The sequence below is a fragment of the Lichenostomus cassidix genome, chromosome 3 (genome assembly GCF_008360975.1).
Source record: "Lichenostomus cassidix isolate B80296 chromosome 3, HeHo_3.0, whole genome shotgun sequence".
NCBI classification, from domain to species: domain Eukaryota; kingdom Metazoa; phylum Chordata; class Aves; order Passeriformes; family Meliphagidae; genus Lichenostomus; species Lichenostomus cassidix.
The window spans coordinates 54,601,663-54,625,491 of record NC_139483.1 but is presented as its reverse complement, the minus strand read 5'-3'; the positions used below and the strand labels follow the sequence as shown (position 1 = coordinate 54,625,491).

At 37.4% G+C, this 23,829-nt stretch overlaps 1 protein-coding gene across 1 annotated transcript in view; it reads left to right on the top strand.

Annotated features, from left to right (window-relative positions):
* ESR1 (estrogen receptor 1) overlaps positions 1-23,829 on the top strand; it is a 160,027-nt gene that overhangs the window by 130,796 nt on the left and 5,402 nt on the right. Inside the window, exons 6-8 of the mRNA XM_085055828.1 lie at positions 2,377-2,515; positions 15,169-15,302; positions 22,005-22,188. Coding sequence (XP_084911954.1) covers positions 2,377-2,515; positions 15,169-15,302; positions 22,005-22,188 — 457 coding nt within the window. The remainder of the gene's footprint in view (positions 1-2,376; positions 2,516-15,168; positions 15,303-22,004; positions 22,189-23,829) is intronic.

Sequence of the window (23,829 nt, the reverse complement as noted above, 5' to 3'; positions counted from 1 at the left end):
TACTGAAATATGAAATGTAAAATATTTTCGTTCACTTAATGTATTGCATTCTTTTACAGTATAAAATATCTCATAGAACTTCGTTGTATCAAATCCATTATTTTATAGAATCATAGTTTGGGTTGGAAGGGACCTAAGAGTTAACCTAGTTCCAACCCCCCTGCAGGCACACCTTCCACTAGAGCAGGCTGTTCAAAATCCCACCCAGCCTGGCCTTGAACACTTCCAGGGATGGGGATCCATGGCTTTTCTCTAGGCAGGACATTTAGTTTGACCAACTAAAGTAGCTAGCTAGTTTTATCAACAGCAAGACAATAAATTTACAATTCTACCTAAAAAGCCATCAAGGCAATTATTATGTATTGTCATACTAAGGCAATACTTAATGGGAAACCTGTTGTTTATTATTTGTTTTCCATCTACAGATGTTTTCTTTCTTCAAATTTTGTTCTTGAGTGCTGTAACTGATGCTTTGTAGTTCAGAATGTTGCTCTTTTAAGTTTCAGCTGTGCTGACTCAGGTAAATGTCATTCCATCAGTCTTTGAAGTCAGAAAACAATTTTTTGTACTTGGTAAAAAAAAAAAAACAGGAAAAAGCAATTATTTCTTTCCTCTATTGTTACCACTTTCATAAAAATGCCAGGTACTGCATAACTGCCTAAATTCACTTCTAATGATTGATAGGTGGGTTTTATGTCGGGTGTGTCAAAGCCATCTCCTTTTTTGGGATGATTTCTTATGAATAGATTGATTAGCTCTCTCAGATATTTTCATTAAAAATAATTATATCAATAACTGTTTTACTAAACTTAACAATATTTTCTAAGTTATTGTGAACTGTATTTTGTTTCTTCTGTACCTCTTTATTATTTGAAAAATATATTTCCTAGCACAACATTTAATTTTTAAATTATGTGCCTTTTTTCTTCCTTTTTCCCAAGATAATGCTCAAGTACATGTCAGGTATATTTCTCAAAACTGACTTAGTATATACCTTTAGAGAAGACACAACACAGAAGGAAAATCCCTGCCATTTTAGGGCTGGTAAGATAGTAATAATAAGTAATACCACATAACCTGTATGCTGAAGACTAGTATACATCATTACAATTACCAAAAAAAATCATGGATGTGGCTAGCACAGGTTTTTCCCACGAGAATTCTTCTTGTGTTTTATAAATAAAGATAAAGTTTGGATGTTATTGGAACAGTGTCCCAGAATTTGGACAGTGCAGGCCTGGCCAATCAGGCCTGGGGGAAGGCTTCTGACTGACCAATCTGGGTGACTTTTGAGAACTCTATATATGTGATGAAATCAAAACAATAAAGGTCATTCCTTCTTGCCACTGAGAACTGGTGTTTTCATTACTCTGCTAGCTGCTCAACAGCGACACATGGAAATGTTCAATAATGTGTTTCACTTGTAACACTGAGTAAAAGATAAATAAATTCTGTTCTAAGGCAACTACTGCACATTTTAGTTTAGGAAGTTTGTTCTAATTTCAGGGAATAACTTACATAAGACCTAATAAATTGTATTATGCAAACTCCCCTTTGGTTATATTTTTGGATTGAAAATAACATTCATGAAAAGTGAGAATTCAAAACAGAGAATAATTCAATCTCTTGCATGAAATGAACACAGGGAGGACCACTGCGATTATGCTTTCATGTGCATCTTCATCATTATCCTTTCTTTTTTCATTTTTTGTGGTATTGCTTTGAGCCATCTCTTACTTTGCATTCATTGTTTGTAGCCTTTAAATACAAATTAGGAGACGTCACCTGCTTCCTCCAACTCCCATAGTCCAGTAGGAATATAAACAGGTGTTTCATCAGCAAATTCTGACTGTTCAATGATAAGCATTTGCTCCCTGTTTCATTTGAAGTGCTCTGTTAGTCCCTCTTCCACCCAGGTACTGCACGTGCAGTACAGTGAATTGTCCATGATTCTGTAAAACAGCATTCCACCAAGAGAACTGGTCTGGGGTTCGCTGATCAGAGCTGTCATGTCATTTTATAGGACACACTTTTCCATTTTGCCCCTGGAACAGACAGATGCCCCTTCCTGCAGCACACACCTGGCTTCCCAGGCCTCTGGCAGCAGGTGTGGGGATGGAGCTGCTGTCCAGGCTCTTGCCCTACTTTTTGGGAAGAGTACAGCCAGCACAAAAACAGGAGGCTAGAAAGTTCTGGCTGTTCTTTAGCATGGAACCCCAGAGGACAAATCTCAGCCCAAAATATAAAGAGAAATGTCTGTTTTGTTGCACTTCTTGGTTATCCAGCTCTAATGCACTTTTTAATCTAGTTCTCTGTCTAACGTTGTTCCACTTACAAAACTGGAGTGTTTTTACTCTCTCATATTTATTCTTTCAGGATTTGTGGATTTAACACTCCATGATCAGGTCCATCTACTGGAATGTGCCTGGTTAGAGATACTGATGATCGGCTTAGTCTGGCGCTCCATGGAACACCCAGGAAAGCTTTTGTTTGCACCTAACCTGTTACTGGACAGGTCAGTCTGCATGTTGCTGTGAATTATTTAAGTTAGTTTATTTCTGCTGTGATCAGATTAATTTTTGGTTCATGATGTCATCTCACTAATACTACAATTTGAGAGTACTTCATATGTCAGGCAGGCTTATAGTAGGTGAGACTGGAAAAGGGACACTAAAATCCTAGAAATGCTCTGGAATGTGATCTGGTCATTTATTAGACAAGTAACACATCTGAAATTCATCTGCTGCTTGAAGTACTGTTTTTCAAAGGCAGCAGGAAACTTGTCTTATAATCTGTACTGTTTGTTTCAGAACTAATTTAAATTAAAACCTGAACACTATTCATTTTAATTCAGATAGTTATTTTTGTTTACTTAAAATACACCTAGTTTTTCTTCGTTAGAATGAATTTATCCAAGCAGCCAACCAAAATTTTGGAAGAAAATCCTCAAAGAGTCTCAATTGCAATCTTATTTGTATATGGAGAATATATTAAGTTTGGGGTTTTTTTTCATTAAAACTGGAGACAAATATGTCAAACGCATACCTGCTTCCTTCCCTAAGACTTTTTTTTAGCCAGTCTTGCTAATATGCTGAGTATTTCTGAGAGAGATAAATAGGAGAGAGCTGCTGTGTGCTCACTGATCACTTCAGGGCAGAGTTTGGCACCTTGGTCTAAATTGGAAGTGGAAGCAGAGCTGAGCTGAGATGGAGAATACAGAGAGGCAGCTGAGAGCTGGGCAAGCCCCTGACCTTGTCTTGTGGTTGCAGGGGCACTGAGCTACAGCAGAGGGGTGGCAACAGAAAGTCAAGGACAGTGCCTCCAGCTACTGCAGCCACTGGCTCTGTAAATTAATCAAAATTCTAATTACCAGGAAAATGTCTTATGGTCAACTTGCACTGTTGGCTGTGGGTACTGAGTTTTCATGGTTATATTTCTGCAGTGTTAGTTCTTTGATTCCTTGCCTTCTATTTGCAAAACCCCACCCCAGGATTTACTTTTACCATTTTAGTAAAATAAACATGATAATAACTACCAGGATAAAATATAATATTACTATATTAAAATATTATATAGTAATATAATAATATATTACTATATTAAAAATTTCCCTATTACTCTACTATAATATACTACTATATAGTAATATATTACTATACCATAATACAGTAATAGAGAAATATTTATGGCCTTAGGAACAACCCTAGTTCACTTGTGTAAGCATGTGATCTGTGAGCTGTGGAACTAGATAAGTATAAAATAAATTCTCATTTCATCTACAGAAAATATCTGCGCCCCTAAATGTAAATATAGTCTTCAGAAAAAAACACAACAGTTTAAAAATAATTTTAAGTGAACAGAAGAACTAAAATTTACTATGCTAGGAAAGTAAGTACAGTGTTTTTGTGAAAGCTCCTACAAATTGCAATATAGCTTCCAAAGACCAAGACACCTGTTCCACATTATATAATTCAAGTTATGAGAAAAAATTGAAAACCGAAGAGCAGAGATAGCCAGATCATAATTTTTCCTGCTCTCAGCTAAAACAACCAGCTAGGGAAACACTTGAAATTTTGGTCTTTCTCAACTTAAAATCCCCATGATTTGAGTAAAATGGAGTTTGAGCAGTTCATTGACACAGTTTTGAGCCAACTGTTGGATTAAAGAAAACAATTTAATGTAACTGGAACCACATATTTCTTTAGGGCTCTTTGTTTCTGAGTTTCAATCAAGACTGTAAAACGGTAGCTCTATTACACTTTCTAATTTTCAAATAATAAGAAATGTGTTTCTAAGTCGTCATATACTTGCCTCACTCCACTTAGTAGAGATATTTGCAGAAAGTAAAATAATAAATTACTTGACTCTGGAAAGCAGTGATATGCTAATCAGTTAAATAACTCTTGATTAACTTGTTAATTGGTGCAAACAATATTTTGAGATGCAAATTTGATTTATGCAAGTTGCCCTTTGAGACTATTATAGGGAAAAAATATACTGTGGGTTTGAAAAGGTAGGACAGACACTGATTCAAAGCCTGTTTAACTCAACAAAGTTCTTCCACTGCATCAAGGATTTGGGTAAATTACACAATACTACCAAAGTTCATTGAATCACATAATGGTTTGGGTTGCAGGGGAGCTTAAAGACCATCTAGTTCCAACCCCTTTCCATGGGCAGGGACACCTTTCACCAGACCATGTTGCTCAGAGTTCCACCCAAAGCTTCTATATTTAGTGAAAATTCAATATTGTTAATACAGGCCTTTACCACATTTTGTGTATGCCTCGAGATCTCTCTGATCATCCTCTCTGATTTGAGCATCCCTTTCATTTTTAGCATGCAGGCTTATCCTCCTTCTAACAGATCCTTTCTGTCAAGGATCTTTGATATAAGTAGTCATTTGTATACATCTGTCCGTAAAGCTTGAGTCACACCACATTTTATTATACAACTTTTTCACCTTTTGGCTAGAAAAATACAGTCTTGTTACTGAATATCTGAAATTTCATAAAAATAGCACTTCAACTTTGCTGGTTTTTTTAAAAAAAATGTGATCTTTCTTCTCCCAACTCACTCCTCCTACTAGGGTCATGTTACACATATGCTTGTCTTGTCTCTGAAGATCTCTGAGAAACTGTCTTTTCTAATTCAATGAGAGTCAACCAGTTACATTTTCAAATAAATACTTCTTTAACTTTCCTTTGCAACAACTCATACTTGGAAGACTCCTTGAAAATATCTGTAAAGCAGCCCTTAGTTATTAATTCTATGTTCCTTTTTAAATTTTTTGCTTTGCCTATAAGAAAATACAGAACAATTAAGTTGCCAATATGTGTAGACTGCTGTCTTCTGTAAGGCTGAGTATCATCACATTATTTCTATTTGTTCTTATTCTGTTAATGCATTATCCAAACACTTGAGTTTTGGTTCAAAATCAAGAATTTTAACAGTCTGCCAGTTACATGTAACCAGTAGATTTTTACAGTGTACAACTGATGTTATTAAAAAAGCTGAAATGACAATAATTATAGATTAGAAAAACAGGCTCAATCAAGAAATACAATGGCCCACTCGCAGTGCTTGCAATGAATGTACAGTCCCTAATTAAATCAAAGAATAAATTCAAATTTTATATTCTGGTTTTGAAAATTACTATATTATATAAGGCAAATTTAGAAGTAAAGGCTTAGGTTTCTAGTGGGACAAACCAGATGTTTCCTGTCTGGAGGGTTCCCAAGAAACTAGGCTTTAAAAATGTCATTAGACCAGGGTTGAAATTTGTCAGGCCTGACAGTGGGCTGTTAATAATTTTGAAGAAAATGTAATGTTTCTTCAGGAATAAGAAAGCCATATTTCACTAGGTTTTTAAAGGATTTGTTGCGTTCACATATCATGCTGATCACAGGCTTGAAACATAATTGTAAAGGAACTCATGATAGAAATAGCTGGATTGCTGAATCTCACTGGAAACATTCTCAGTATCAGCAAAATGGGAAATGCAGTGCTGCATTTTAAAAAGTCTGGTGACCATAGTAAAGAAACTGATGGGATGCCATCAAAAGAAGAGAATTGGCTGAAACGTGAATTGATTTGACACAGTGATAAAGTCACCATGCATTTTGTAAGAGGAAGCCATGAATACATTGCAGTCCTTTCAGAAATTAAGAAGCAAGTAGATGAGGGACATTTTGATGGATTTCCAAAAAGTATTTTAAAAGTCACGAATTTTACGTAGACAAATGTGAAGTAATAGAATAATAATTCTGATCATCCTAAACTGCATTCTGAGTTGGTCTTTCCATCTCATTGTTACCAGCAATTAATTTTACAGAACCAGCAGTTCTTTGTTTGCAGCAGTCAAAAAGTAAAGAGACTGCAGCTTTCCTTCCCCGCAAGAATCTTTACAACAGGAAATAGAAATAATCCAGATAATTGTCATTCCTCTATTTAATTCTGTGCTTCATCTATGCTTGGAAAACTGTGCTTTGCTGATTTTCCTTGTCTTGACAGTAATATTGAAAGAATAGAAGAGGTATCCAGAGGTGTTGCATAGGCAATTAAATAGAGATATGAGCTTTGCTACAAAGAACAACTAAATGGACTGACTTTTCTGCCTGTGATGCTCATTAAAAGAAGGGGAACAAAGTCAAGATGATAGGAGTTGTATAAAGTCATGAGCATGTTGAAAAGACATATGATAATCCACAAGTTATTATGTCTTCCAGCCCAGCACTAGAGGTATTCACTTGAAACCTGCAGATACAAATGCCTGTGTGCTTAACCCACAGCTAAATATACCTTTGATATGAGACAGTGTGGCTGTCTTCATGTTATTTTCTACTGCTATTTTCTTATCATGATTGTAAAAAATCTCTCACAGCAAAAAATCTGTCTAGGGACTTATAAAATTTCGGTTCAATATATTACGCATTTCTGTGTTTCTATCAGGTTCTTTCCTTCTTTTTATGAAGAAAGCTAGTCTGTTTTTCAGAGTTGTTTTTAATTTGGAAACTTACTCATTTCCTCTTCCAGTGTTTGATGAAGATTTTTCATTCTCTCTACATAAACTGAAGAATTTTCATTTTGTTAACTTTTGTATTGAGCAATAGCAGGAGGCCGTGGATATCTCAAAACTGCAACTAACACAAATAGCAAAAAGACTTAGAGCATTCACTGTGGGACAGGGTAGCTGAATAATGTACTGCTTTCATGGATCCTTTTCTGAACTTGTCTCACTACATCTGAAAATAATCTTTTAAGTTATTTATGCAGGTATTTTGATAGACAGAAAATCAGATACAGTAGAAGAGCATCAAGATGAAATCTGAGTATGTTTTTCTAGTCCCTCAACTTGTAAAATGTACCAAATGTCTGAGGACATGACACTTGTCTGTTACTTGAGTAAACGCACAACATTTCATTTGGCACTGTGTAGTTGTGGATGAATTAATTACCATTGATTTGTTAGAAAAATTGAAGCAAAATGATCACAAGTGCTTGATTCAGAATGCTTCCTTAGTGACCTTCCTTAGTATTTATTTCAAAGGGCAGAAGTCCATAGGCAACAAGTATATCCAAATTTGCTCTTCAAAATGGATTTGAAAAGCAATTGTACATTTAATTTTCAAGGCTTTAATAGCAATAAATTCCATCCAGAAAATCGAGCTCAAAAAATCATCCTGTCATTAGGCTACTTACTTGATAGATATGAATGAATGAACTCGTTGAGAGATAAGGAATCTCTTGAAATAATTAAATTTCTCTTTCATCTTTCACTTTATGGTTGGATTTTGAGATGTATTATTATACTGTAGATCCCCATAGAATTAAAAAAAATTATGGCAAGAGACAGAATTATAAAAGTTAAAATAATGAAAAATTAATGTCTATTTATTGTGAATCAGTCTTTACTGTCTCTTTGAGCACAGTTCAAATACTAACCTATTCTGTAACTCAAAAGTAAAAACAGAAAGATCTTTCCAGTGTCTGGGGAAGTGCTGGGTAATGCTCAAAGTGATGAATTCTTAAAAAAAAACCCAAAAAAAATCCTCCTCTCATTATGATCTTCATAATTTTCAGCTGACAGATTCCCTGGGGGATTTGTAGGCACAGGAAAGAAGTTTCCAGAGAAAATGAAATAATGCCAGATTCAAGATAATCTCTACAGAAGTTATGAGATTACTTGCTAATTTAGTAATTTTGGCCTTGTATGGTCAGGCCCCATTTCTAGGTCACATTATTTTGATGCTGTATAATTCCAAAATCAAACTTTCTTTACATTTCTGATATGAAGAGAAATTTTGACATTCTTTTTGGCTTTTGGTGATTCATACTGAATATAAACTAAACTGAAAAAGGCTCTCTGGTAAATCAGAATAACTTTTCTCTCACCAATTCTTGTAGCGTAATTATTCCCAAATGGAGAGCCTTCATAATAATTTTCTAATCTAAATGTCTTAAATTTGACCAAAAAATTATCCATTTTCTTAGAACTATTATAACAGCATTTTAGAGATTTTTTTTCCTACCTGCCATATTTGTGGATCCACTGCACATTATATTTTATAAAGAGAAGAATCTTTTAAAGGTGCTAAGTAGCTAATGGTCTCTGTGTTTCAGACCTGACTGACCACAGTTGAAATGTACAGTTGTTGTATTTGCCCAGGTGGATGATCCTCTGTCATCCAGTCAGGAAAGACACATGGTTGTCTACCTGGCTCTGAGGACAAGTGCCAAGCATGTGGGAGCCCAGGTGGTCCAGTCCATGGGGCAGCTGAGGAGAAAGGGCTTGGGGCAGAATGGACAGATCCTGCAGGGTAACAGCTGGTGGCACAGCTGGTGTCAATGGCAGGGATTCAACTTTTTTTATCATGAAACCTGCTCTGAAGGTCAAGGGTGTCTAGGAAGAGATGAGATCAGGACCGTAAAGTGGGCACAAGTATGATTTCCACAGGCTGGGCAACCTGGTGAGGGAGCTTTAAACCAGGATGATGAGGCCAAGAAAGACATAATCAACAAAACTCATTAGTGGGGAACCTCCTTAATATGTGCATAATATATACATAAATACAGAATTGCCTCCAGGACACCATGGTGGGGGAAACTCCGTATGTTTTCTGGCAATTCAGCACAACTGGGTGCCCTCTGAGCCAGCGATTCTCCCCTCCCAGACTGCATAAGGAAAACTTTAGCAGCATCTAGAGGTAGGACATGCTTTCTCACAGCTCTGACAACCTGAGGCAAATCTGGAGTGCTGTGTCCAGTTCTGAGCTACCTGACAGGACAGACATGCACACACTGGGCTGAGGCCACTGAAGGGCACAAAGAATGGACTGGAATATCTCTTATACGAGGAGAGCCTGAGAAGACTCAGGTCTGATAAATATCTGATGGAGGGGGAAATAAAGAAGGCAGTGGAAGATTCTTCTCAGTGACAGGGTAAGAGGTTTTGGAGTCTCAGTCCTTGGAGATACTGAAAACCCAACAAGATATAGGCCTAAGCAGGGCCACTGAACTAGATGATTTCCAGACCATCTATGCAATATCAGTAACTCTGATATTCTGTGACTAACTCTAGGTGAAAATCACTTTAAAATAAATTTTTATTTCTTTTTTTATTGAAAAATGTGCTGCTTTATATTTATTGCAAATATTTTGCAATGATGACTTCTAAATCTTGAACTTATTTTGTAATTTTTAAATACATTTTAGCCAGTACCTGACCCAAATCTTTGTTCTTGAGCTTATATTGAATAAGAAAAAAAGGGCTCTTAACAGTACACTCCAGGAAGAGCAGGATGGAATACCAGCCATTGACAATAGTGTATAAAGTTCCCCAGGGTGTGTGAATTGAAAGCCAATATTCAGGGAGAAATGAGATGAACAAAAGACATTGCTACTTCTAAAGGCTTATGTACAAGTAAATTAAAAATTCCCAAGTCCTCAAACCAAAACCCACCAAAACCACACAGAATACAACACAACAAAGCTACAAAACAAGCCCTGCATAAAATTAATTTATCCCTGTCTGAAACTCTCACCTCCATGCCCACCTACCACTTACTGGTTGATTTGTGTGAAGGTACTAGCTTGATTGCTGTGATCAAAACATTGTTTCCAAAGCAAAACGCTATTTAACCTCCTGGATACTGACAGAACAATAGGCATTTCTCTTATCAGCAGGATTGCATCTGATACTGTGATTTACTTTAAACTCGGTAGTTTCTGCTCTGCTTTTTGACTCCTGTTCTTTGCAGATTGCTGTTTTGTTCTAGAGCTTTGGGGTTAATTTTTTTCAGATTTTGTTTCCTGCTTACTTTTCCCCTAACCTTTTCCACAATTTCTTGGTATTACTGGTTAAATGCAGGCTGGTCTGAAGTAAAATTTCTCTGCTGATAACAATTTCCTTGTTATGTGCTTTATCAGCCTTGTAATGAATCCTCTGTTATTTAAGTAGCCTTCTAATTCCAGGCAGTATTTAAGGCATCCCAATAGAGGTTCTGGATTTGGTCTTAAATCCTTGGAGATGGCAGATCCTGATATCCCACTTCCTATGCATTGCTTTACATCAGCATAGGAAGCTTTTATCAACGTCTGTTTATAGAACTAGTTTATATAGAATACATTAATGTATATGAAGGTCATCTATTGTTTGGAAGTCTGTGTGCAGACTTACTATTCTCCTCCTGGGTCAGAGCACAGGCAGTTGAGCTAAGGCTGTGAATGTCCTCTGTTCTAACTGGGGGTGTGAATGTTGTCCTTGCAGCTTTCTCTCCCCCATTTCCTAATCTACCTTTAGGCTCAGGAACACATCCTGTGCCAAGCCTTGTATAGAAGCTTTGTCACCAAGTTAGTAAGTTCATTTGTGAAGGTGATATTCCCTCTCCTAGCTTTGTGCATCCCATCTGTTCTTGGCAGTCCCTTTCCATCAAATGAAGTACCATGATATGAGAAGACAGAGAGATAACAGAGTCAGACTTTGTTTTGATGGGTGCATCTGTCTCACTGTAGTTTTTCCCTTTGAATGAAAAGTTTGATGAGAACATCCATTGAGTCCTCGAGTCCCTGTTCCCTTTGTCCAAGCACCCTTCCCTATTAGTTTTCACTTGGTCCTGTGCTTCTGTAGAAGGCATTCCTGGTATCTAGCCTTTCCCCAATATTTAAATCTAGGTTCTTATTCCTACATTCAGTGGAGTAGTCCTGGTACTGCTACCATTATCAGTGGTAGTGTAGGCATTAGAGGGAGGGCAGCCATTATCCTGCTTTTATTTGGTATTCATTGTCTGGAAAATCACATCCAGCATTGTGCTGCTTATTACAGGAAGTATATTAATAAACTTCAGTAAATATAGTGGAGAGCCATGAAGTCCAGACCCCACGCCTTGTGGCTGGGAGAAGTGGATTTGTTCTGCCTGGAGGAGAAAGGGCTTTCAAATCTACACAAACTACAATCTACAAGTAGGTTATCAAGGCTTTTTATTAAAATGCCTGATGGGAGACTGAGAAACAGGAGTAATAAATTGCAGCAGAGGAGGTTTTGACTGGATATAGGGGAGGGAAAAAGCATGATGATGAAAATAATTAAGCTGAGAGAGGTTGTGCAGTCTCCATCCTTGAAGATTTTCAAGACTAGCGTTTCATAAAGCCTTGAGTGATCTGACCCTGCTTTCAGTGGAAGGTTGGACTAAAGTCCTCCTGAAATTGCCTTCCAGCCTGGATGATGCTGTGATTCTATACACCTATGGAAGTTAATGCACATAGTACCTTTATGCAGTCACTTAAGGCCTTTAATTCAAATGATTTAACTTTCCTAAACCTTTCCCAATAGCCAAACTTAAAGGATTCTTCTGAGAATAAACTGTGGTGTTTTGCAGTAAACAAGCTTTTGTTGTCTTGTTTTCAGTAAGCTGAGAGTACACAAAGACAACACTAAGATGGTAGGATAAAGATAATTTTCAAATCTATTGCTTAATTTGTCCTTCTTAGATAGGTCTTCCTGTTAACTGAACATATAGCTGTGAAGATGTGTTGGTATTATCAGTTTATATTTTTGTTGGTTGCCAAAATAAATGTTGTAGAGTTAATAATAAAACTAATCTAATAGAATTCTGTATTTCAAAAATACTTAGCTCCTGTGGTTCCCACTGATGTCAGAAGAGCTGGGTCTGCTTCATACTTCTGAAAAGAAAGCAGAAATTTCTGGGTCATTCCTTGCACATATGAATACCTAGAGCTGGGTAACTTCACCTAAAGTACAGTACCTAAAGAGATACGCTTTTTATTTTTTATTCTTATGGAGTAGCCTGGTATTTCACACACAGCAGATAGCAAAGCAAATGAAATTAGAAACTATTAAGAATCTCTTAAATTTACATAATTTTTATTAATCGTCTAGCATATGAGTTCAGTTGATGGGAAGGAGGCACACGTTGATTTAAGCACACGGAGTATGTGTTGCAGGACTAGGATTTTTCATCCAGAGGTTGTACTTGTCAGCAAGGGAATCATGATTGGAATATTGATTTTGTAAACTACAGTCCATTAAACCATTTCTGTAGGAGGCTGGGAATACTTCTTACTCATTATCAAAATGTCTGTCTTAGGAAGCACCATAAGTTACATTTAATGGTCTAATTTTACAAATAACTTACTGTTTCTTTTTTTTTCTGTAGTCTTAGACATGCAAATTTTGCAGTTTGTTCAGACTGTGTAATGTTTTGAATGCTGGCTGCCGTAAATTTGTGGGTTCTAGGAACCAAACAAATACCTTAGTCAGACATTAAGATGTGGAGTTTTTTAATATGGGTCATTTGTCTTATGATTCATGGAAACTTTTCATTTCTGCAAAATCCAGAAATACTAAATTCTTAAACTAACCTTTATTGGTACATTATTTAAGTTAATGCAAAACCATTAAAGCATTCTAGTCCTCTGTGCTAAACTCTAGAGAGAGGAAATTATTCTTTCTCTAATTATAGGCAAATACATTCTATCAGAAGCATCGGAACTTGTCCCAATGTAAAAATTAATGTGTGTTTTATTTCCATTGGATTTAAATTTTAGCATACAACAAATACTTTGAGGTAATAGCAATTGTTCATATTCTCCTGTTTGAGTTTTTTATTTGACAGTGATGCTATTAAATACTACCTTAACTTCGTTAATTTTATTGATGACCAAACAGAGGAGGAATATACTTGAATACACCCAGTTCAGATTTTCAGATTTTACATCTTACACTGCACTTGTTACCATCATCTGTGGGAACCTAATATGTGAAGTTATCAAAGATGCTGATATTACACAAAATGCTGCAATAGTTTAAACAACGATTTCTTAATCTTTTTTTTTTAAAGAAGGAAAAGCCCATGAAAGTTGCATTTCCAAAAGTTACAGCTTGTGACCAGGTGCTTGCCACAGAATGGAAATCCAGCTCTGAGCTAAGTACTAGTGAAAGGAGTAGGGAAAATTAAGAACTTCTCAGGAGTCTCAGCATGAAACTGCCTGGTAGTCCATAGCGACCTTAAGCGAGAAGGAGCAACCCATCCTCCTTATTAAACATTGCTTTCTACTACTTCTATTCACAAGGCTGGATCATGTCTTCCTGACAGAAAAATCATCTAATGTGTGATGTTGTAACAGTTGCCAGAGAACTTGCTTGAGATCCCATGTTTTCAAATATTGCTGTAGTTTAACCTAGTGACTGTTTTAAGGGAGTATCTCTCACACTCTCAGTTTTCTTCATATTGTCCTGCTTTGAAAGCAGCTGAAATAACTTCTGTCATATTCCACAGTCACTGGCTTGTAGGCACTGCTCTGGATAAGGGAGATGTAGATTTTAGTTCAAGCTCCAAATTAAGCTTAATAAGGGTTTGCACTTGAAAGGAAATGGGTGCACAAGTGTTCACAGATATCCCCACTCCTTCTTTGACTCTGTTTTTGGTTGAGATATGATTGAGGAGTGCAAAGAAGTTTCTCAGTCTGCAGACAGAAAGAAAGATCTCTGCTTTGTTTGAGGGTCTGGTGTGGGTTCAGACAGCTACAGTTTCTCAACAGCACATCTGTATTGACTTGAGGCAGGTGTCTCTATGCTGGTAGGTTTCTTGTCACAATGAAATTAGGACATTAGTCTGTTTCAAGTTACAAATTATAGTTTGTTAAATTGAAATCTCTTTTTCATTTTCCTATAGCAATGATATTTATCGTTTTGTTCATGAAAGCCATATCTAAAAAATATTGTATTTCTAAACAGCGGATCTGGTCATTCATTAAGACTTATGTGTTAAAATTTCACTCATTAAGGCCTAATAAAAGTAAAAGGTTGCAATGCAAATATCCAAAAGATCCGTAAACTAAACTTTCACAAAAATAATTAAAATCTTCATTAATTCTTGAACTGCAGGTTGGGTGTGCAAGATGAAAACTAGTGAATGGGAATGCCTAGTATTGTGAGCAGAAGGAGGTGGTTAATTGCCATTACTAACTAACATTTTGAGATTTTCCAAACTTCATCTTTGATTAATGCTGCAATGTAAAAAAGTTCCTTGATTTGTGGAGTAAATTGATAGTTTTTTTCAGTCATACAGACAAGATTTTGGCCTCCTAAGTCCTTTTTGAGCTCATGAATAAACTTATTCTTTAAGGAGTCGTTATGTTGACATTAGAAATTGAAAGAAGTGTGTTGTAACATTAAAGGTTGCACGGCCAGCAGAAACAAATGCAAATGGTTAGGGAGGTAGAAATGTAAAGAATTGGGACTATTTCAGTTAAACAGAAAAAAAGAGGAAGCAAAGTACCAGAAGCAGAACACATACATACACACAAATAAATCAAACTGCAGTTTTAGGCAAATCTTTCCCTCAATATAAAGGTTTGGTTGAGTCAATTTCAAATGTTCCATCACAGTAATGCCTTGGTGTTGAGTTCCTGAAATTCATTTTTTGTTTTGGAAATATGGTACTTAATTGTTTCTTTATTTTATGTGGGATACTGAGAACAATGCTTTTGTAATCAAACATATATCAAATGAGCGTGGAGTAGAAAGTCATGTGCTTGCTCATGAGCTGATGAAATAAAATTGGAAGACAATAGTCCAAGGGGATGAACAACTTATGCTGCCACCAGGTTAAAACTGTGAATGTCTCCCCATTGATTGTATTCCCACAGGAATCAAGGGAAATGTGTCGAGGGCATGGTGGAAATCTTTGACATGCTCCTGGCTACTGCTGCTCGGTTTCGCATGATGAACCTTCAAGGGGAGGAATTTGTGTGCCTTAAGTCCATCATCCTGCTCAATTCTGGTAAGTCATGTGCTTTGCCATCCCTCAGGTAATTGTGGCTGATTCTGCATGTAGCTGAACACTGCGTGCTGTCCTTAGTGGCATTTTCATTTTGAAACAGCAGCAATGGAAATGGGTTTTCAACACAGACACAGGCAGGAGCACCAGGCAGGGCTGGAAGCAGCTGAACCTCCCCAGTGGTGTAGATGGAGCCAGCAAATGATGCAGTGATGATCTGGCTCACTGTGTACAGCTGATGTGATCAGAGCAGTGCTTGGAACCAGATCCTGGCAAGGCTTAAAACTGCTTACAAGACACTGAACAAGCTGGAACCACACACAGGGCACCTGAAGGCAATGCTTAACTGCAGTTCTTAGGTGATGGCAAAATAAAAGGAAATAAGGGCAAAAATGTGGTCTAGTTTATAATGGTTTAGTTTATATTAAATTATAAGCATCTGAAACTTATGTAATAACTTTCCAGTTCCTTTATAGTTTTTAGCTGTAAATTTCATCCTGAAGTACACATCAAAAATAGGTGACTAGATAACAAGTGTAAATATAGATACAGATATAAATATGTAAGGTTAGCTGATTTGAATTTTTAATTAGATGATGGAAACAAGCAAATTTAAGTTCAAGAGTATAACAGAAAATTTCTGTTGCTCACCAGAGGACTCTTTTCTCTTTTGAAATGAGGAAAAAATTCCTGGCAGTTTATTTTTTATATGCAGAAATGAGACCCATGGTGTCCTTATGGAAATTATAGATATCTAAAATAATAATGTAGGCAGCAAAGTAAAAATTTTAGATACAATTCTCTGCTAAGTTGTTACCTGGTGACTAAAGATGCCAGAGTTTCCCAATGCTGAGGATTTACACACTTGTTCTCCCCTTTTCCTGTTGCATTTGAGCTTGTAGATGGTACCACCCTCTAGACAAAACAGATGTGGAGGTCTCTATGTCCTTTTCATCCAGTTATCTTGCAGATCAAATTGCAGGAATAACAAATTTAGGATAGTCACATCAAAGGCTAACTGTAAACACAGCAAACCTGACTTTATTGATCAGACACTTTTCTTTATGGAAGCTTGGATGTCATCTCTTCAAAGTTCAAGCAAAATTATGTATTTATGCAATCTACTATAAAACACTTTATTTATGTTCTGTGAGATATGAATGTGGTTCAGGTGGTGTTGTGGTTGTCACCAATTGCCAAAAAATAACATTAGAGGCAAGCAAGTGGTATATTAGGAATTAAGAAGTATTGTTCTTATCTTGGTTGCCAGGATGTGACAGTTGTTATTACTGTTTGACATTTTATTTTCCTTTTATTACCCTAATAATTATAACAGTATTTCCTAGAGTTAAATATTCTTCCTGGAAAGTGATGCTCTTCCAGAATTTTAGCTGATATGTTCAAAGGTAATTAACTTCTTAAACAAATCTAGATTATGTAATTGATTTATAAAAATTTTGAATTTCAATTAGAAAAAATAGAATTGGAAGTTTGAATAAAACATATTAGATGTTCAAGTCTTAAACATGAAGAATTTAAGTCATGCTGCTGAGAACTTTGGTGCCACTGTTGTATTTAGTATTGATCCAGAAAACTAAATTTGTTATTTAGACAAAGCTTTGCCAGACATCGCCAGCTATACTTCATAAGCACATTTCACTGTGTTAATGGGATTTTTTTGTTTCAAGATTCCCCTAAGGAAAATTTGTAATAAATAAATATATATATATATATATATACACAGCAAGTGAAGTCAGTGATAATTAAAAACAAATTTCCTTCTGCACATAAGAGAGATGGGACCACTGAGTGCAACTAGGAGATATAAGATCTTCATTTCTTCAAGGTTCATATTCAGCAAGTTCAAATAGGTAGTGCTCTTCATGACAGAGGATCAGAGTTGATCTGATGAATGACCCGATTTTGGCTGTGGCTTTTTTTTACACTAAATGTAAGTTTATAGCTGCTCAGAAGTCTGGTATTTTTGCAAGTCTTGACAGTGATAGATCAGAGGATGTGGTTCAGCTGAGCTGTTACAAGATCATGATGAAAGCAGCCTATACCATTGTTACACAGATTATCATGTATTGCTCTGGTTTACAGACTGCCCTCATTGCAGTATTTCTGAGTACACTGTAAACTCTGTACATGGCCACAGAATGTTTGTCTGCATTGCCTGTCATTACCTTTATGCATAAAGGTACATTTCAGTATTTGTATTCCTATAACAAACTAGTTTTATAACTGGGTAGTGGGAGTGTAGATACAAGTTTCTGACTGCCAGACCCTCTAGATGCTCGAATTAGGAGGCATTAGACTGTAAAGCAGGGATAAGTAACATAATGTGGGGTATGTGTAAGAGTTGTGTAAGTGTTTGGGGTAGATGCTCTAAAATGTCTTCTGGAGATGCTTTACTTCACAGAATGTAGCCAACCTCCTTACATAAAGTGTTGGACAGATATGAAACATTCTGTGCTCTGAAGCACATGGCTGAGGGAGCTGAGTTGGTTCATCTTGCAAAAGAGAAGGCTAAAGGAGGGTCTGACTGCAGCCCTCAGACAGCTGATGGACAGGTTATGGAGAAGCCAGGGCCAGACCCTTCTCAGGTGCAAGAGGAAAGGACAATCTGCAATGGAGACAACTCACAGCAAGGAAGACCCTGACCAGATGAACAGAACAAATACTCTACCCAGTGAGAGGTTTAGCACTGGAACAGGTTGGCCAGAAAGATGGTAGGATCTCAATCCTTGGAAATACTCAGAACTCAGCTGGACAAAGCTCTGGGCAGCTTGACCTAACCCTGGAATTATCACTATTTGAGCAAGAGGATGAACTAGATGACCTCCAAGCCCACCTTAACCTGATTTCTTTCTGTGAGTGCACATGTAAATATTCACAAAACTTCTGCTAAAGAAACAGCAGATAAACACACAATGAATTTTTGGCTTATTATGCTGTCTGTATTATATATATATGTCATTAAACCAGCAGTTCTCAAAATTATTTAAACAAGTGGATTAATTAAACAAATAGGATTAATTATGCTACATGTAATGTTTAAAAGCAGACTGCATTTACATTCTAAAGCTTTGTGTGGATTTAATTCACTGAGTGTACACAAACATTTCTTTATTAAATCTTTGGACATCTGGTAGTCTCTTCACATGAAGCAGTGTTGTTTATTGCTTTTGTTGGACATTTCTGTTTTTGCAACATCTTTCAAGGCTGTTTAATATCTTTACACTCCTTTTCCATGCGGTTTTGGACAAAACACAATTTTTTTTAAGTTTTCCTCAGTTCATGTGCAAAGGATGGAAGGTTTTGTTTATAAACCAAGATAAATGCTCACACTACTTCCAGATTTTTCCTGAGATATCAAGGCGACAGCATGTCCGTAACAACAGGGACATTGTTGTGTCCAGCTAAATAACAAACCTGAAGGTGCCCCTCTAAAGCTTCAGCAATAAATCTTTTGACTAAAAAAGCAAAGTTGTATTTTTGAAAACCACATTCAGCTCAGTATTAAAGGGCTGTTTCTTAACATTGGAAAATAAGTATTAGAAACATGAAAAGGCAACATGATGCCAGATGTTTTATTTTTGAGTGTATCTGAGAAGAGGAGTGATGCTATGTGACAAAGCAACAGGCTTTCATTTTGGACATGAAGATGTAGGTCACATCTGCCTTAGCAGCTGATTTACCTAATTAGTTAGCTGGTTAGTCCATACAGATTGAAAAATTTGTCTGATTTGATGCCTACTTTAGACCCCCTGATACATTGATCCCCTGATACACTGACTGCTTCTTATTCTTTTCTCCTGATGTTTTTTGGTTTCTGTTAAATTGTGCTTCTTATTTACTTCTTCATTTTGGGGGCTAGATGATTCCAGGAGTGCATGGTACAGAGACGAATTTCCCCATAACTCAGCCTGTCTTGCTACAGCTTCAGAGCAATGGGGCATGGTGGAAGAAGAAGAAGAACCTGGGTATTGTTTTGTGAGCCTGGACTCCAAATGCAAAAATATTTTAAAGTGGGGTTTCTTGTGACAGCAGAGAGGTTGAGGGCATTCTCTTCTACAGTTACATGCAACAAATATGTAATGATATATGGTGGGAGATCTAAAATTATATCCATGTATGCCCAGGGCTGTCATGGTAGCACTGCAGTCCCTGAGGGCTCCTGTTCTGGTGTGTCTTATGGGCATGGACCAGCAGGCCTTGCAGGGTGGTGCTTTCTCTGACCTGGCTCCTGTTATGTTTTACAATACTGGCCTATTGTAGTATAGCTCTTTCCTATTTCAGAAAGAGCTGGAAAACAGCCTGGAAGCTATTCAATTTAGGTTTGGAAAGACCTTTGAGACTGTTAAATTTCACTTTGCTAAGGCAATTTTCTGCACTCTCATTTGAAAAGTGCATGTATGTGTGTGTGATAGCCAGCATTTCTTTTTGGGAAATCTCTGGTCAGTGGCCTGGGGCAGGAGCAATCACTGTGAGGGTGTAGAAAGGAAAACCAAACATAATTTTCCTTGGCAGTTATTGACTGGCCATTGCCTGAATTCTCTGCAGTTATTGGGGTGCACTTTTTTGATTTATAGTTTTTAATAGCTTCTAGACTAGACCTAGGTGAGAAACAATCCCTTCTAAAAGATTATTTTCTTTTACTAGTTTCAGCGATATGGAGCTATGGAGTATTGCTGGAAGAGGACAATAGGTTCCTGTGGCTGAAATAAACTGCTCTGGAGGCACTGTGCCTTTATGAGATTGATTGTTGCTTCTAGTGGATTGTGTTTTGTCAGTAATATTTAAGAATCTTGCCCCTACAGGTACCTGTTAAGCTATCAAGCCTTGTATTGTCAATCGGCACAGGTGAGGGTGGTTCACAGTCAGCTGAGAGAGGTTCAGCTGAGAAAAGCCCCAGGAACAATTTCTGTTTGGTGAATTAATTTCAGTAAAAATAATAATAGCTATGAAAAACTCTGTGAGAAAAGAGGCCACTGTACTATCTATTGATATCAAATTTGAAGCAATATTCATTACCAAAAGTAAGAACTCTGACTGACAATTTTCAGAAGTTGTGCTGTGTTTGAGTTATCCTTTTGCTTTTTAAAAGCAGTTTGTTACCTTCTCTTTCCCAGAGACACTCACAGTTACATTCACAAATACATTTACATTTTTTTTAATACAGCAGACCCAAAATCATAACAGCTACTTCCATGTTACAGTAGATCTGGTTATCAGGTCCTTGAAGTACCCAGATGATGTGAGGAGGTGAGGTGGGCCAAGGAGATGTTAAAAAATCTTCACTCCCTGACTGTTCAGATGCACAGCAAAGTATTCTTATCTTCAAATCCAGTAGTGGCCCCAAGGCTGCAAACAGGGCAAACAAGCTATAGCATATATGTCTATGTGTGCATGCTATTGTCTGTGTGTCTTTTATTCTTAATATCACTAACTCCATTCCATACTCTGCTGTATATGACACTTTAAAGAAAAGCAAAATGAAACAAAATTCCAGAAACCGGTTTTTTTTTTGAGGACAAAATACAGATTTCTTCTTGGCTCTGTGAGGTGATGCAAAAGAGCAAAAGCACAGGATTTGTCAAATCTATTATAGACACAGGATAATGAACAATCTGTGATGAAGACAGTTTGATTGCATTACCATATGGACATCTTAAACTTCTGGTGCCTCAGGACGGGATGATGGCAATACAACCTGTTTAGAGTTGTTGGTTCAGTCCAAAAGATTTAAAAACTGATGCTGAATGCAGCAGCTGTCTTCTGGCAGCACAGTGTTCTTGTGATCTGATTCACATTGCCTGTGTGTTGTTGTCCAGAAAAATATCAAGATAAAACAGCCCAAAATAGTTTAGACTTTCCCATTTTGAAAGCTGATGTGCTTCATGCTCCCAAGATTTACTACTGGCAACAGTTCTTATGCCTTGATTAGAGACTCTCATAGGAGATGTAGAGAGGGTATTGGAGGGGGAGTTTTAAGGTGTTTTATCTTCTGGAAAAATTTCTATCTGGTGCAAACCTTCAGGTTGCTCGCTTTCAGCAGCAAACAATTCAAGACAGCTACATTTGCACAGGTTGATTTGGACATGGTTTTTAAAGGAGAGTCAGGTTGATAGGTGAAGAAGCACACCTTTCAAGGCTCTGGCTTGGTTGAGAGGATTTTGTTGAGGCAGTCATCCACAAACAAACACTGATTTTGTTTACATGTCTTGTGGTAATGTTATTCAGTTCTAGATTGTCTAGAAAATCACCAAAAATCAAATATTGAACAGCAGAGAAAATTGCAAAAGCTCCCAAAGGCTTGGGTTGGTTGGTAAGTATTGCAGAGCTCTCAAGGGTAACAGCACCTGCTCAAGGTTTCAGAGCCAAGTGACCAAGAGAAGAGCACAGCCCATGGGTAGGTCTGGCAGCAGGTGTCACCCAGCACGTGGTACAGACCTTGCTCAGACCCAGGCAGGGAAGAGACACTGTCCTCCTCCTCCTGCTTTGCCCACAGTGACCAAATCCATATACCAGGGTCATTCAAAGCAGTTACCTGGCTGCCAAGCAGGAGAGCTGGCACACAGTCAGCTTCCATGGTTTAACACAGCTTCAGAGGCACCACAAGGCATACTTTGGGCAGCTCTGAGTCCATCAAAGTAATTTTTGTCTGTGGTTTGTTTGTTTTCTTTCTCCCTCCTCCTCTAGGTGTGTACACTTTTCTTTCCAGCACCTTGAAATCTCTGGAAGAGAAAGACTATATTCACCGTGTCCTGGACAAAATCACAGACACTCTGATACATTTAATGGCTAAGTCAGGTCTCTCTCTGCAGCAGCAGCACAGACGACTGGCTCAGCTCCTCCTCATCCTCTCTCACATCAGACACATGAGGTGAGAGCAAGCACACAGTCAGCACTTCTGTGCTGGTTCCATGCAAGGGAGGTGTCACAAATGCACATGAACACTTTTCCTTCACAGGTGGGAGTGCAAACTGTGTGAAGGGCTGTTACCAAAAAAAAAAAAAAAAACCAAACAAAACAAACAAAAAACCTTTCCATATGAAAATATTTACCCCATTAATTTCTTCTAGCTGTCTTCTGCTTTTTGTTTTGATAGTGCTGTAAGCAGTATCTGCTTTTAATTTTATGTGTCTTAGAAACATAGGATGGCCTGGGTCGGAAGGTACCTTAAAGATCATGTAGTGCCTACCCTCCTGATATCAGCAGGGATGCCTCCCACTTAGACTAGGTTGGTCAGAGCCCCATCCAACCTAGCCTTGAACACTTCCAGGGAAGGGGGTCCCACAATTTCTCTGGACAACCTCTTCTAGTGACTCACTACCTTCAGTAAAGAATTTCTTCCTAATATCTAATCTAAACCTACTCTCTATCAGTTTGAAGCCATTGTCCTGTCACTACATGCCCTTGTAAAAAGTCCATCTCCAGCTCTCTTTTAGGTCCCCTTCAGGTACTGAAAGGCTTTTATGAGTTCTGAGAGCCTTCTGTCCTTCAGGCTGAACAGCCCCAATCCTCTCAGCCTTTCCTCATAGGAGAGGTGCTCCAGACTTTTGATCATCTTCGTGGTCCTGCTCTGAACCTGTTTTAAAAGGTCTAAGATTTTCTCATGGTGAGGACCCCAGACCTGGGCACAGGTGTTTGAAAAATACTGAGTAGAATACTAATGTAGCAGTAGCCTGGCTCTGCAAACTTTAGTCTACTATAAGGTAAGATTTAATAAAACTATCACTTTAATGTAGCCACTTTTCACAAGTGTCATGATTGCAAATCAATTTAGAAAAGAGATTAGGATCATTATGTGTATTGTATGGATGAGGATAAACACAGAACTACTAAATTCCAGTGTAGAGGACCATGCCTTTTGCTAATCAGAGGTGAGCTGCCTGACACACTAATAGTAATTGCAACAAATGATTCTCCTAAATTACCTCTTAAGGTAGCTTCTCAGTGGATGAGGTGTTAACATGATAAATTTCTACAAAGATGGGCTATAGATTTTATTATTATGAAAAGCACAGGGAATGTTGTTACACAGATTTTAATTTTTGTTATTTCACCTAATAACATTTAAATTAGAGTAAACACTGTATCATAACTACTAAGCTGAAACATGCAGATTTTACCTCCTGGACTGATATGCAGATCTTTCGGAAAATGTCAAGGGTACATGTGTACATGTGGATTTTTTCACTTGTGTTATTTTATAGAGTTTCTTTGTTCTTGTGTTAATGATCCCTTCTGCCCCTCCCCCCCAGAAGAATTTTTACAATTAAGGAAATTGCACATGCACTGTAAAGTTAAGTGTTGCTTCATATTTTTGTGAATGGATACTATTACTAGTGAGCTTTTGCTAAGAAATTGGTTGTGCTTATTTTCTAGGAAGGAAAACTGATTTCTTTTTATTATGGGAAAGGCAAAATTCATCCCATCCACTTAGTCACAGTGGCTAAGTTAAGAATCTATGTGCTCTAGGCTACCTTTTAGGCAAAGAAGAGCAAAAGAGACACCTTTAGAA